Raw genomic sequence first — 16,793 nt, forward strand, 5'->3', positions numbered from 1 at the left:
GATTCCCAGTATTTTAAGATTTTGTCATGTGATGTGATTTTCCTGTGTATTGTAAATGCTACCTCTATGATGTTAATGAGGCAGGATTAGAGGCAGTTATGTTAATGAGTCAGGACTTAATCTACAAGATTAGATTGTGTTTTAACCCAATTTCTTTAGAGTTATAAAAGAGAAAAGGGAGTAGAGACAGGGGGGCCTCATACCACCAAGAAACAAGAGCCAGGAGAATAGTGCATCCTTTGGACCTGGGGTCCCTGCGCTGAGAAGCTTCTTAGCCAGGGAAAGATTGATGACAAGGACCTTCCTCCAGAGCTGACAGAGAAAGAGCTTTCCTGGAGCTGACTCCCTAAATTTGGATTTGTAGCCTACTGGGCTGTAAGAGAATAAATTTCTCTTTGTTAAAGCCATCTACTTGTGGTATTTCTGTTATAACAACACTGGATAACTATGACAATGAGGAAGGTTTTTCCATTTGTTTAAGAAAATTGTGGTTGAAATATCTTGAGTCTATACTGTTGACATGACTTTTGGACTTCTATTTAAAAAATCAGTTTTCTGATAAATGTATTTGGAAATGTTTGTACAAAGACTTGTAAAAATTAAGAAAAAAAGTGTTGAGGACAAAGTCTTTGCACTGTATACAACTGAATTCACCAGGTTCTTCTGGCTCCCTTGTAAATGGTTAAGGGCTTATTCTAAATCAAGTGAATGTATTCTTATTTAAAGTGTTATTGATTAATCTAAATATCTTCTTGTTTTTTTCTGTTACAGGGAATACAGTGAGTAATCTGATTATGATCATACCTCCACTCTTTGGTGCAATTCAGAGTGTTAGAGATGGACTGGAAAAGCGGTACATTGCTTCTTATTTAGCACTCACAGGTATGTATAACCCTTCATCTGACAAAATGATACAATATTCAGATAGCTGCTTTTCTTGTTTATTTCTAAAAGTGATTCTCTATTTTATGCTGTCTGTTACGTATCTTGACCACATTCAAGAATTTCTGAATTAAAACTCTACAAACCTTGCCAGTTAATTGAACAGCATTTTGGATAATAATAACAACAACAATCATGAACCATTTCAAGCATACTGAAAAGAATAGAGGTAATAATATATCTACTCCTCACTTACTATCTTGTTATCTGACATTTTGCCTTTACGACAATAGTAAAAAAATCTGCTATCCAACTATTTTGCACATTAATGACAGCGCACACCCTCACTTGAACAGCTCGTCCAGGTGTGTCCAGGTGTGTGGAGGTAGGAGCAGCACCACTCCCCAGGATCTTTAACCCTAGTCTGGAACCCACTGGGAGCCCTAGCTCTGGCTCCCACTGGCTTCTGTCTCTGCTCCCTCTTCCCAGCTCTCTTGTGGAGCACCTCACCCTCTACCTCGAGCTTGTCTTGCATGCGGGCACTGGCTGGTGGGTGCCAGGAGCAGCATGGGTGGCTTGCGGTGGCAGCCACCGCCTGGCTGAGGCTGCCGCACACCAGCCAGCCCATGCCGCCCCACTTTACATACTAAGTGTCCTGCAGAGCCTGAGCTAGGACTCTGGGTGGCTGAGGACACTTCGCTAGCACCTGCAGCATGGATTCGGATTCTGGTGGGTAAAGTGAGGGTGAGCCTGTGACCACCACAGGTACAGAGGGGCTATTGCAGTCCACCTGTGAGGGCTGGGGCTAGGGAGGAGGGGAGGCTGGGGTGGGAAATTGCAAGTATTTTGCATAACACCGATTTTGCATAGTGACCTGGTCTTTGGAACCTAACTTTGTGGATGAGTGATGTGTGGGTGTATAACAAACACACCTGTGTATCTTACCACCCAGCTTTTTCATGTCAGATCTTAACAGTTTGCAAGATTTGTTTCAGATTTTCTTTTTTTAAATAAGGAAATAAGCTGCTACTTATGAAATTGAAACATCCTTTGTATTCTTCCCTAATCCTTTTCCCCTCAACCTCCTTGTCCATCCCCCAGAATTAACACCTATCTTGAATGTGATGTTTATCACTTTTTCGCATATTCCTATATTTATACTATGTATATGTGTATCCTTAAAAAGTATATATAGTATAGTTTTGCATATTTTAAACTCTATATAAAGCATACCATACTATATCTAACCTTCTCCAACTTATTCCAACCCCCAGCCCCAACATTATATTTTAGAATGGAGATTGAACTATATCAATACATGTAGTTCTAATTCATATTTACTGCTATGTAGTATTCCATTGTGTGAATATACCACAATTTATTCATTCTCTTCATAGACATTTTCCCAAGTTTTCAGGCTTAACAAATAATGATGAAACGAACATTTGTACGTATCTCCTTGTGCTCATGTGTGCATTTCTCTAGGGTTTATGCCTGAAAGTAGAATTACTGAGTCATAGATGTATGCATGCGTCTTTGACTTTACTAGATATAACCAAACTTCTCTGCAAAATAGCTACTAATTTACTCTTCAACCAGCAGTGTAGGTCCGTTCGTCGTTACCTTCACCAAGACAGCGCCGCTTTAATTGCTGTAGCTTTTTAAAAATACCTGGTACATCAAGTTCTCCTCTTTATTTTTCTTCACAATTGTCATGGTTGTTTTTAGTTATTTGCCCTTCCATATCAATTTGAGGATCGGTTTATCAAGTACTAATTCCCACCCCCCCCCCCAAAAAAAAGCCTTATGGAATTTTGACTGAAATTATGTAGAAGTTATAGAGAAATTCAGGAGATAACGACTCCCCCCATTTAAGAACAATGTAAACTCTTCAATTTATTTGGTCTTCTTTTATGTCTTTCAATAAAAGTTTTATAATTTTCTCCATTAAGTCTTTGCACATCTTTTGCTGTGTTTATTCATAGCTCATAATTCATTTTGATTGTGTTGTAAATGATATTTTAAAAATTACATTTTCTAGTTAACAGTCACTGATATATAATTATAATTGTTTTGTTTATTAAACTTGTTTTCAGAAACTTTCTGAAATTTTTTTAGTCTAATAGTTTTGACCATAAATTCTCTTGGATAATTTTTAATATATATAGACTTTGATAGTATCTGGGTAAAATGACAGATTTGATCCTTTCTTCTCAATAAATTAATTTTTTGTTTATTTGTTTAAATTGCCTAACTGTGCTGTAAAACTTCTAGTATAGTGTTTAATAGAAGGTGCCAACAGTTGGCATCCCTATGTTATCCTGATTCTAAAGGTAACTGTAGTAAGTTTTATCATTATGATGTTAGCTATACCATTTTAAAGATACCTCTTATCAGATTAAGGAGTTCTCTTTTTTTTCCATTCAGAGATTTTAAACAATTTGTCTCATGAAAACTTGTTGAAATTTTCAGACCTTTTGTTTTTTCTGGGCTTAGTTAGATGATCATGTGTCTCTTCTTCTCCTTTAAATTGAAAAAAAAAAATTGAAAATATGGTTAATTAGGTCAATAAATTTTCTAATGGTAAGCTATTCTTGCAATCCTGAGATAAATCTGACTCGGTCATTATGTATTCTTTAAAAATACACAGCTGGGTTTGTGTAGGTTTTAAATTTTTTTCTTTTTAGTTGTGGTAAAACAAAAATACAGAGAAATATAAAACTCTTAAGTGTATATAGATTGAAGAATTTTTACATGGGCGACCACCATCCAGATTAAGATATAGAATATTCCTACTGTTAGGTTTGTTTGGGGGAACTTTATTTAGGCATCTGGGTACATTAGGAATGTTGACCTGTAATTTTGCTCTTACTGTTTTCATACCAAGGTAATACATTAGGTCCATGAAAAATGCTGAGAAGTATTCTCTTATTTTCTCAGACAGTATGTTGTTTGAATATTTGGTAAAATTGCTTATAAAACTGTTTAAACTAAGGGTTCTCTCTTTCTGTTTTTGTTGATTTAAACTACCGATCAATTTCTTTAATAGTTATGGACCTATTCAGTATTCTCTTTCTTCTTGAGTTAGTTTTATCTACCTCATCTAAGCTTTCAGATTTGTCATAAAGTTGTTCATAGTTTTCTCCTATTTTTTTCCTGATGTTTCTTTTTAATCTGTTGCTATAACCTTTCAACATTCCTAATTTTGTTTGTGTTTTCTCTCCTTTTTCCTTGCCCCACCTTGCTAGAGATTTGGCTATTTTACTAGGCTTTCTAAAGAAGCAACTTCTGATTTCATTTATTTTCTTTGTTGTGAATCTTTGTTTTCTATTTTATTTGTTTATGTTCATGCTTTAGTTATTTCTACTCTACTTTCTTTGTTTACTCTCTTGTTCTGACTTCTTGAGTTGAATATTTACTAATTTTCATTTTTAGTACAAACATTTAAATTTTGTGTGACACCTTGAGCATGTCCCATAAGTTTTACTATGTGATATTTTTATTACCATTCAATGTAATTGCACTGTAGTGAGAGAATGTAGTCTGAATGATACAGATGTTTTGATATTTGATGAGTTTTACTTGAATACTTTGACGATTTTTGTGAATATCCTGTGTGTGGTTGCAAAAATGTGTTTTTCTTGTTGTTGGTTTCAGAGTTATATAAGTATATAATAAGATTAAGCTTATGAATTATGTTGTTCAAATTTTCTATATTCTTAATCTTATCGCCTTAGTTTATTATGTTAAATTCACCACTGCAATTGTGGATTCTTCAGTTTCTACCTGTCAATGTCAGTTTTTGCTGTGTTTTGTAGCTGTGTTATTAGATGTATCAAAAAACCCAAACCAAACCCATTGCTGTCAAGTCGATGCCAACTCATAGCTACCATGTATGACAGAGGAGAACCACTCCACAGGGTTTCCAAGGCTGTAATCTTTATGGAACCAGACTGCCATATCTTTCTGTCACAGAGCGGCTGGTGGGTTTGATCTGCCGACCGTTCAGTTACTAGCCACTTAACTGTGCTACCAGGGCTCCTATTAGATATATATAGGTGTATAATTGCTATATTCTTGATGAGATTTTCCTTTGACATCATGTGCTGACCATCGTTATTCCTGACTTAAGGCCCAAATCATTATTAAAATGTTTTTTTTTCTTAAAGACTATTTCGTCTTATGTTAATATGGGTACATCACCTTTCTTTTGATTAGTATTTGCCACGTATACACAGGTAGTCCTCAACTTAAATACGGTTCCATTCGGACAACTACCCCATTGTAAACTGGTTCTGACATAAGTTGAATACTTCATTTTTTTTTTAGTTTTCATTATTATTGCCTTTTATTGTCAGTATGGAAACCCTGGTGGTATAGAGGTTAAGAGCTATGGCTGCTAACCATAAGGTCAGCAGTTTGAATCCACGAGGTGCTCCTAGGAAACCCTATGGGGCAGTTCTACTCTGTCCTATAGGGTCACTATTAGTTGGAATCGACTCAATGGCAATGGGTTTGGGTTTTTTTTTTGGATTTTATTGTCAGTATCTTTATAAATTCCATCTCTACTTGTCTTTGGGGGTTGGAAACATTACATCTGAGAATGATAACATCAGCAAATTACATGCTGCAACATTGTATGTAGTACATATTACTAATGATTAAAAAAAAAATAGATGTACCAAAAAAAAAAAAAAAGGATAGTCATAAGTGTGGTTCATTGTAACTCAGTAAGTCGGGGACTACCTGTGTATGTACATCACATATACGTATATATTATGTGTGTGTGTGTGTGTGTAAACTCTGGTGGCATAATGGTTAAGAGCTGTGGCTCTTAACCAAAAGGTTAGCAGTTCGAATCCACCAGGCGCTCCTTGGAAATCGTATGGGGCAGTTCTCCTCTGTCCTATAGGGTCAGTATGAGTCGAAATCAACTCGATGGCAATGGGTTTGGGTGTTTTGTTTTGTTTTGTTTTTTCACATTTATCCTTTCTGCTTCACTTTATTTTTAGGAGTCTCTTGTCAAGAACATATAGCTTGATTTTCTTTATCCAATAGGACATTTATAATTTAATTAATGTTTCTTCGTTATCAAATCAAGCTACATGAGGTCAGGTACTGTTTGTTTTGATTATCATTTAATCCGTGGGATTTAACACAGTTCCTGACTCAAAAGAGTACTTTGCTGATTTACTGAGTGAATGTTTAAGGGAATGAATGGCAAGAAGTGGGGTAAAAAGGTAGAAAAACACCACATGATGGAGGAACATGAACTCTGTCAATCAGGTGATAGGGAATATTTTTCTGTTTTTCCAGTGCAACCCTGGGCAAGCCATTTAACCTCATGGAACCCTTCCCCTATAAAATGTAGATAATATCATCTACTTAAAAAAAACCCATTGCTGTCGAGTCTTTTCTGACTCATGGAGACCCTATAGGACAGAGTAGAACTGTACCTTAGGGTTTCTAAGTCTGTAATCTTTACAGAAGCAGACTGCCACATTTTTCACCCACAGAGCAGCTGGTGGGTTCAAACCACCAACATTTTGGTTAATGGCTGAGCACTTAACCACTGCACAACCAGGGCTAGTATCATTTATAAGACAGAATATTATTTCATAAAACTTGTATGAAGTTGAAATAAGATAGTACACATGAAAGTGTTCTGTAAATTCTATCATATAAAACTAAGGCAGTATCACTGACTGCTGTTCTCTGATAATTCCTTCTCACTGCTGCCAAACTGAACTTTTAAAAAGGAAATGCAGTTATATTGCTCCTGATTAAAGTCCCTCAGTGGTTGCCTACCGCTTTCAGGAAATTCATTGGCACTTTCCATCATGATATGGGCCCAGTCTACCTTTCCGCCCTCATCTTCCACTATTCCTTTCCTAGGTTTGGGGTGGAAAGTTATGAGCAGTTTTAGATATAGGTACAAATGAGACTGACTAAAGGAAAAGTATAAGTGTGAATTTAACCATTTAAAAAATGTTTATTGAACATCTGTGAATACCATTATGTGTTGTTTTAGGCGCTTAGACTATAACAGTGAACAAAATATATAACTCAGCTTCCACATTGTTTTACATATTTCTTTCCACCAATCTCCTTTACCTCTCTGTGCAGCAGGGACTGTGTCCTAGTGCTCTCTGTCTGGTGTATAGTGGTCCTCAGTAAATAGTGGATGGATGGATGAATGAGCTTTATTAGAGCCTAACATAGGGAAATCACTTCTGCCATGTTCCTGCATCATCATAATAAAAGAAAAAAATAGCAGCGAAAGTGGATTCTAGTTTGTTAGCTCTAAACTAATCACATTTGCATTTGTTTTAGGTCAAGATAGATAATATTTATACATAAGTAGAAAGGACCTCTAAGTACCACAGAACTGTAAGCTATCACGTCAGATTCTGCCATGATTAGATTAGTCATTGGATATGAGAGACCTTAATTTCTGAATGAAGTACCTAAATGGCGCAATTCGTTAATGACTCGGCTACTGATGGAAACAATGGCAATTCAAGGCCACTCAGAAGCACTTAGGAAGAAAGGCCTGGTGATCTATTTCTGAAGAATCAGCCACTGAAAACCCTATGGAGCGAGCACCGTCCTACTCTGACCCACACGGGGTCGCCACGAGTCAGGGCTGACCCAGCAGCAACTGGTAACAAAACCATGTGTGCGTGTACCCTCCGGCCCAGCAATCTCGCTTTTAAGAATCTTCTGTGACGATATTTCAACAATTCAAAGTTAAAGGTCTACAGGTTTGTTTATCGCAGGATTATTTATAATTACAAAATAATGTAAACAAGCTAAAAGCCCGCACATAGGAAATTGGCTGAATCAACTGGTAAATTCACACAGTGAGTACTGGGTAGCCATAGAAAGAATGAGGAGCATCTCTGATCTGATCTGGAATGATTTCTAGGATATATTATTAAATAAAAGAGGCAGAATATAAAATTATAAAATTTTATACAGCCTTTTTTGTTAGGAAAAAACAGGAAATAAGAAAATGTACATACATCTGCTATTTTTTCAAAAAGAAACTTAGAAAGGATGAACTGAAGCTGAAATTAGTTACTGCAGGGGGTGGGTTGATGGGGTAGAAAGTATAGAGTAAGGAATGGCACTTCTCTGAATATCATTTTGTGGTGTTCTCACTTTTCGAACTATGTTACTATTTCACATATTCAAAAAATAAAATTAGATCAACCAGGACAGAGGTAGGGGAAATTGAAGAACAAGTGATTTGTACTGTATATCAAATGGAGAACATAACCACACAGGATAAAAGCAAAAGAACTAACCCAAGTAACTTTTGACATAGTACCCTTAATACATACCCCTGATCTGAAGACAAAAGGAAATGCAAATAAATCTTGAACCTTAGTTAGTATGTTTATTACTGGTAATGGCATGGTATAGAAATTCTGAAGCTTTTTTTGTGTGTATTTTAGGATTGAGCAAATGAAGAAATATGTTGATATTATTGGGAGCTAGGGTTCTCACTGTGGAAGAAGGATGATCCAAATTTGGAATGGGGGAAGGCAAGGAGGAACCCTGTGAATGGCATGGGAATTAGCAGTATTAATATGATTTTTATAAAAATCTGTTTAAAATGCTGTATCCTCTGTAAAGGCCTGGGAGCAGTGACTCACAAGTAGCATTGAACATACTTTGTACGCTGGGCTTAGTTTCTAAAAATTTTTCTTCACTCAAAGGGACCAAGGCTTTTTGGAGAAATGGCTAGTTCCTGGGCTGAGGCACGGAAACGATGAGTCTGGAACATCCTGCTATGCCACACACACACACACACACAAAAAAAAATGAGGGGATAGTGTGAAAATCACACAGAAGTCAGGTTGGCCAAACCTGGGACATTTTGAGTTTTAAAATGAAAAATGACATGGTATCAAAGAAGAATCTATACATTAGAATGTTATAAATAAAAAAAGCTTTTAAATGTAACATTCATGGTAAACACTAAGAAAATATCTTTTAAAAACATACACAAAAGGAAAGGAGAATGGAGCCAAAATGGCTTACTACGAACCAACAAAACATAAAAGCAGACAGTAGTAAAGGGCAAAGACAAAGAAAGAAAGCTTAAGACACAAAAAAACAAATAACAAAGTGGCAGAAGTAAGTCAGTTTTTTTAAATCAGTAATTACACTGAACGTGAATGGACTAAATGCTCCAATCAAAAGGTAGAGAGTGGCAGGATGGATGAAGAAGAGCCATAATCTAACTATATGCTGTTGACAAGAGACACACTGTAGACCCAAGGACACAAATAGGTTGAAAGTGAAAGAATGTTTAAAAAAAAAAATTCCATGCAAATAATAACCAAAAGAGCTGGTTGGCAATCTTAATATCAGAAAAAGTAGACTTTAAGGCAAAATCTGTTATAAGAGATAACAATAGACATTATATAGTGATAAAAGGGTCAATTAATCAGGAACATTTAACAATCATAAATATATATGCGCTCAACATCGGAGCACCTCAGTATGTAAAGAAAACACTGATAGGCTTGAAGGGAGAAATAGATACGCTGCAATAATAGTTGGAGACTTCAATATTGGATAGAATGTTTAGAAAGAAAATTGGCAAGGAAACAGAAGACCTGAATACATTATAAACCAACTAGACTTAACAACAACAAAAAAGACTTAACAGACAGATACAAAACACTCCACTCAACAATAGGACAATGTATATTCTACTCCAGTGCAGAGGACTATTCTCCAGCATATACCATATGTTAGATCACAAAGGAAGTCTTGATAAAGTTTAAAAAATTGAAATCATACAAGGTATTTTATCTGATCACAATGGAATGAAACTAGAAATTAATAACAGGTAAGAAAAACCTGGAAAATACACAAACATATAGAAATTAAACAAACAAAAAAATTAAACAAACACACTATTAAAAACCACCATTAGTTTGTTCAAAAGAGAAACCACAAATTTCTTAGAGTCAAATGAAAATGAAAGCACAACATACCAAAACTTATGGAATGCAGTGAAGGCAGTACTCAGAGGGAAATTTGTAGCAATAAATGTCTACATGAAAAAAGAAGAAATATCTCAAATCACAGCCTAACTCAACAACTCCAGGAATTAAAAAGAGAAGAGTAAACTAAGCCTAAACCTACCAGAAGAAAGGAACTAACAAAGATGAGAGCGTAAATAAATAAAATAGAAAACAGAATCAATAGAACCAAAAGTTGATTCTTTGAAAAGATCAGTAAAATTGATAAACCTTTAGCTAGACTGACAAAGAAAAAAAGAGAAGATGCAAATAACCAAAATAATTAAAAGAGGACGTTATAACCTACCCAATAGAAATAAAGAGAATTATGGCAGAATATTATGAACAACTGTACAGCAACAAACCGGATAACCTAGATGAAGCAGACTCTCTTAGAAGCCCACAACCTACCCAGACTGAGTCAAGAGGAAATAGAAACTCTGAACAGACCCATAACAAATGAAGAGATCTAATCAGTGATCAAAAACCTTCCAAGAAAAAAAGTCATAGACTAGATGGCTTCACTGGGGAATTCTGCTAAACAGAAGAATTGATGCAAGTACTATTTAAATTCTTCCAAAAGGTAGAGAAGGAAAGAATACTCCCTATTCCTTCTGTGAAGCAAACGTAACCCTGATACCCAAACCAGACAAAGACATCACAAGAAAACTACAGGTCAGTATCTCTTGTGAATATATATGCAAAAACCCTCAAAAAAAAAAAAAAATTACTAGTGACCAGAATCCAGCAGCATAATAAAAGAGTCATACACCATGACCAAGAGGGATTTATTCCAGGAATGCGGGGACGGTTCAGCTTTAGAAAATCCGTTGACATAACACAACCACATCAGTAGAACAAAGAAAAAGAACCACATGATCATCTCTATGAATGCAGAAACAGCATTTGATAAAATCCAACACCCTTTCTTGATGAAAATGCTAAAGGAGATTGGAATAGAAGGGAAATTCCTCGGTATGATTCAGACCATATGTGAAAAGCCAACATTATACTTAAAGAAACAAAAGTTCCCAGATTGAAAAGAAGTAAAATTATTTCTGTTTGCAGACGATATGATCGTATATATAGAAAATTCCGGAGTCTGCAAGAAAACGTCTAGCGCTAATAGAGGAATTTAGCAAAGTTGCAGGATACAAGGTCAGCAAACAAAAATCAGTTGGGTTTCTATACACCAGCAATGAGAAATCTGAAAGAAATTAGGCATTTAAGAGAAGAAAATAACTAGGAATAAATCTAACCAGGGACATGAAGGACTTATACAAGGAAAATTATGAAACACTGCTGAAAGAGATTAAAGAAGACTTAAATAAATGGCAAGATGTTCTATAGTCACGGATTGTAAGGCTTAATATTGTTAAGATGTCAATACTACCCAAAGTGATCTATAGATTCAACATGTTCCCAGTCGGAATTCCAACAGTCTGCTTTACAGAAATGGAAAAACCAATCCTCAACTTTATATGGAAGGGCAAGAGGCCCTGAATAGGTAAAGCAATGTTGAAAATGAAGAACAAAGCAGGAGTACTCATACTTCCTGATTTTAAAACATATTAATACAGCCTTGTACTGGTATAACAATAGACGCATAGATGAATAGAATTGAGAGTACAGAAATAAACCGCACACATCTATGGTCAACTGATTTTTGACAAGGGTGCTAAGTCCATTTGATGGAGAAAGAAGAGTCTCTTTTACAAATGGTGTTGGGAAAACCAGATTTCCATATGCAGAAAAATGAAACAGGGACCATGCCTCACACCATACACAAAAACAAATTAAAAAGAGATAAAGGTCCTAAATGTGCAAGCTAAAACCAAGAAATTCTTAGAAGAAAATGAGGGCCGGTGATCTCAGGCCTAGCTTTTAGCAATGGATTATAACAATAAAATATAACAACGAAAGTGCAAACAGCAAAAGACTATATAAATGGACCTCATAAAAATTAAAAATTTGTTCATCAAAGACTTTACCAAGGTGTCATCACTGCTGAGGAGAGCAGAGCCGCAGGGACCCACAAATCGCAGAGCCGCTCAGAGTTTTTAGAACATCAGCTATAAAAATGGGCAGAACTTTCCTTGACCGTATCGGTGGTACCCGTCTGTTTTCTTGTGCAAACTGCAATACAATCCTGACCAACCACTCAGAACTCATCTCCACTCGTTTCACAGGCGCCACTGGCCGAGCATTTCTTTTAACAAGGTAGTTAACCTGCAATACAGTGAAGTTCAAGACCGGGTCATGCTCATTGGCTGCCACATGGTTTGAGACGTGAGCTGCAAAAACTGCAGTAGCAAACTGGAATGGATCTATGAGTTTCCCACTGAAGACAGCCAGTGTTATAAGGAAGGCCGTGTGATTCTGGAACATGCTCTAGTTAGAGAGAGCGAGGGCTTTGAGGAGCATGTACCATCAGATAACTCTTGAAGAAAGAGATAAATACCATCTTTTCCCAGGTCTCCTTCACTGAAAACAAAAATCTGCTTTCATACACTGTCACCTTAGCATCACAGTCAGATTCATGAACTGAAGAACAAGAGGTTGTCAGAATCCAAGATGGAACCTTTCTTCTTCTTCTTCTTTTTTTTTTTTTTAATTTTTTGCACAACAGCAGTCTGTGGAGAGAATATTATGCAGATGCCGTTAATTTTTTTTTTCCCTGTGTTTACATCTTGAGGTGGAATCTGCAGCTACATAATGGGCTTAGTGAGGAAAAAAATCTGGGCTATTAGAGGGAAAAACAGTGTGTTTTATGTAAATTTTGAGAGGAAAATATGTCAAGAGCATGGTTTTTAAGCTTATTTGGGCTTCATTTTAAAACCTTTTGTAAAACCCAGTTATTTCACCTGATTTGATAGCTTCAGAGAAGAGATCCAAATTTGTGACCAGCACTAAAGGTCCAGTGTTAACATGGCTTGTGCTGGCCATTGTGCCATATTCTTGTTGGAGATAAACAGTAGCACCAGAGCCCATTCTTCTTTGTCAGTCTTGACCCAAAGATGTCACCATTCCTAGTTATTTGTTGCCACATAATTGGTGTTGATTGAAAGTTTTCCTGAAATGGGGCAGAACTGCTTGGTTGTTTTTTTCCATATAACTTAAGTATAGTAATATAAATAAAGTGATAGTTGGATATTAAAAAAAAAAAAAAAGACTTTACCAAAAAAGTGGAAAGACAAGCTACTGACTAGGAGAATATCTTTGGAAGCCATATATCTTACAAGAAGCTAATAACCAGTATGTATATAAAACTTTGACAACTTAACAAAAAGACAAATAACCCAGTCATAAAATGGGCAAAAGACTTGAAAAGACATTTCACTAAACAGGACATTCAGACGGCCACCAAACACATGAAAAAATATTCAACATCATTTGCCATCAGAGAGATGCAAATCAAAACCACAATGAGATACCATTTTACTCACACTAGGATGGCTAAGATAAAAACAAAAACAGAAAATAAGAAATGTTGGCAAGGATTTCGGGAAATTGGAACCTTTATCCATTGCTGGTGAAAATACAAAATGGTACAGTCATTGTTGAAAACTGTGGCAGTTCCTCAAAAAACTAAAAATAGAACTACCATATGACTCAGCAATTCCGTTCCTAGGTATATACCCAAAAGACTTGAAAGCAGAGACTCAGACAGAGACTGATACACCAGTGTTCACTGCAGCACTGTTCACAATAGCTAAAAGGTGGAAACAACCTAAATGCTCATCAACAGAAGAGTGGGTAAACAAAATTTGGCACATGCCTACAATGAAATGCTAGTCAGCCAGTAGGAGAAATGTAGTCTTGATACATGCTATGGTACGGGTGAAGGTGGAAGACATTATGCCGAGTGAAATAAGTCAGTCACTAAAGGAATTACATGAAAAGACAGGAAAAGGCAAAAAAAAAAAAAAAAGAATCCATGAGTTCATATTGATACTAAAAAACAAATAAATGGGATGAGAAGAGGAAGCTTTTTTTGAAACAGTAGAATGCCTGCTAATAAATGTAAACAGAATGATAGGTTTTTTGTTACCTTTTTTTTGATCACCATTTTGCAATCATCACAGTAAAAATTGATTCAGGCAAGAGTCATGGATGAATGCTAAAACTATGAAACTAATCAAAGGGTTTGGGGAACATGAGAATTACACAGCCTCAAAGCAACCCCCCACAGATTGCTCATTAATTTCAAAAGGAAAACAGTTACAGTGGAGAAATCTGGCCGATACCATCTTCATCAGGTAGTCAAAGTTAACATCACTAATCGTACAAACTGACATCAGGTGTGGCCTGGCATGATCCCTGAAAAGGAAACATCGTTTATGCATTATTACTGCCAGAAATGAATAACGTCAATCAAATCATGAGAGAATAATCATAAAAACTCAAATTGCAGGGCATTCTATGAAACACCTGTCCTGTATGCTTCAAAAAATGTTGACATAAAGGACAAAGAAAGTCTGAAGGAACTGTTCCAGATTAAAGGACAATTTTTAGATGTTTTCAAAATAAAAGATTCAACTAAAAATTTTTTATTGAGCACTTATAGTCTGTGTGGTAGTATACCAAGTAATCTAACAGTGGATAAGATTTGAAGGAAGTAAAGATAGGGGCAGAAGTGGGTAGTGAGTATAGAAGAAATGCTTTTGCTGACTTAACAATCCCTTGGTAGTAAATTACTTACCCTTCATGTTACTTCTATACCTTATTCTTACTTTCATGATTGTGCTTGGATCACCATACATGGTACTGTTCAATGTAATGTTTTTGTACCTTCCTTTGCCTTTTTCTTTGTTTTACTACTACATCGTGTTAGAAACGTAAAAATTTTATGCAAGGAGGAGATGCTCATAACAGATCAATAGAAGAATCAAAGGTGTTTTCTCTGATTATTTTTCTGATAGGTTTCAGTAAAATTACTATTACTAAATTGAAGGAGGAATGATAGAAACCTAAAATTCATTTTAAGTAAACATTTTTAAAATTAGCAAAACTTTCTGTTTGTATGTAGAAGATGATGGAGAATATAAATAAGTTTAATACTCTTTCTGTCATAACACTTGGAGAGAAAATTGAAAAATAAAGACAAACTATTTGAAGCTGAATTCTGTATGTCGAGTTAGTGTTTAGTATTTGATATTAGAACTCAGAATTTTCCAATTTCCTGTGATACTCAGTTTTTATTAGGCCATAAAATTTGTTATTTATAAATTGTTAGAGTTCGAAAAGACAACAATAATTTTATTCATAGAGCATTTGTTATATACTAGGGTCTGTAGTACCTACATTAATCTATATTATCTCATTTCAAACCGACAACCTATGAGGAACTCTTTTTTTAACCTCTTTTTATAAACATAGTATTTGAGATGAGACGGAGTAACATGTCCAAGATCATGCAACTACTGAATGGTGGTGCCAAGCCTTGAGCCCAGATCTGTACGTTCGTTTTGCCATAAACCAATAACTAAAACTGTGCATTGTCTCATACAGAACCAAGCCAGAAGAAACCTTTTCCATGAGATTTAATTTTTCTCTTTACTCCTGAAGTCACAAATACTGGTTTATCTTATTTCTTTAAAATAAAAATGTTTTCATTTATTCATTCTTTACAGTTATTTTTTGAGTACATACCATGCGCCAGCCAAAAAGATGAAGTCCTTTTCCCCATACAGCTTATGTTATGGTGCAGGGAGATGATCTGTAAATAAATAAACAACAACAACAAAAATCTGTAGTTCTACCAATCTATTTGTTGTGCAGTGTATTTGTATTTGTATAATTATCTAAATTGCAATTATCTGAATGCATAGATAATTGGCAACAAAAAAAACAAAATAAATTGTAAAATAGTGAAAACACAAATAAGGCAGAAAAAAATATATTGAAGATTTTTATTATTGTTTTCTAAGTCCAATATCGTTAAAACGACTTGTTGGGTGCAGTGTCTGACCTCCTCTGACTTCACAAGGGAAAAAGAGAATCAAGATCAACGGTCCAAGGCTGATTCCCATGAGGCAGGTACTGGACATGTCATCTTTACCAGTGGCCCCGCCCACAGCACTCTATTCTTGTCTGGGTTCGATTATTCATTGTAATGGCCACATAGAACTCACAGACCACACTCAGGATTATGGTGTTTATTAGGGAAGTAACGGGTTACAATTCAGGCTCAGGAACGCTGAAGATACACTTCTTCCATCAGGATAGCCTCTCCCCAGCTGTGCTTGCAGGCATTCTTCTTCCTGGCCTTCAGTCTTTGCCCATAGGCACTCAGCTCTCTCTCCATGGGCTGAGAAGCGCAGTGCACCGTCTCCTGCTGCCGGGTCTCTGCTGCTAAGTCTCTCTTGCTGGCCTCTGCCTCCTTGGTGGTTGTGGGATCCTCTTCCCTGCCCTGGAATTTGCTGTCTTTTAAGGCAAAACTGACCAATCCCCTTGGTAGGCCACAATTACCCCACAATCAGTCACCTGGTTGGGAGTTACAAGCCTACGGCTAGACAGGCCATACACAAAAGTAATTAATTGCACCGTAAATACTGACGTAGAAAGTTACTAAAGTGGAAATGCCACAGAGACACAAAGTCACTTTCTAAAGAAAAGGAGCGCAAGAAATTATTTGCATTAGGCAGCTTTAGTTAATTTTAGTGTGATCATACCTGCAGTCAGTCATTGCCCCTGCCAAACTAAATCAGAGTTATCTTAAATGATCTTAACAACAGTGTACTTCTTATCAAGGGAAAATTGAGTAGATGCTTTAGCATACTGCATACTGGACTAAACCTTTTAAATTGCAGCGGTTATATTAGTAACGAAACAGACATAAAATCAATGTGCCATGGAAAGAAGCTTTAG

General features: G+C 36.0%; 1 protein-coding gene and 1 pseudogene across 1 annotated transcript in view; both read left to right on the plus strand.

The window, feature by feature from the left end:
• ACER3 (alkaline ceramidase 3) overlaps positions 1-16,793 on the plus strand; it is a 169,336-nt gene that overhangs the window by 47,048 nt on the left and 105,495 nt on the right. The window contains exon 2 of the mRNA XM_003420075.4: positions 772-882. Within this exon, the coding sequence (XP_003420123.2) occupies positions 772-882 (111 nt within the window). The remainder of the gene's footprint in view (positions 1-771; positions 883-16,793) is intronic.
• LOC135231741 (protein yippee-like 5) lies at positions 772-13,857 on the plus strand (annotated as a pseudogene).

Source organism: Loxodonta africana, chromosome 7, assembly GCF_030014295.1.
Source record: "Loxodonta africana isolate mLoxAfr1 chromosome 7, mLoxAfr1.hap2, whole genome shotgun sequence".
NCBI lineage: Eukaryota > Metazoa > Chordata > Mammalia > Proboscidea > Elephantidae > Loxodonta > Loxodonta africana.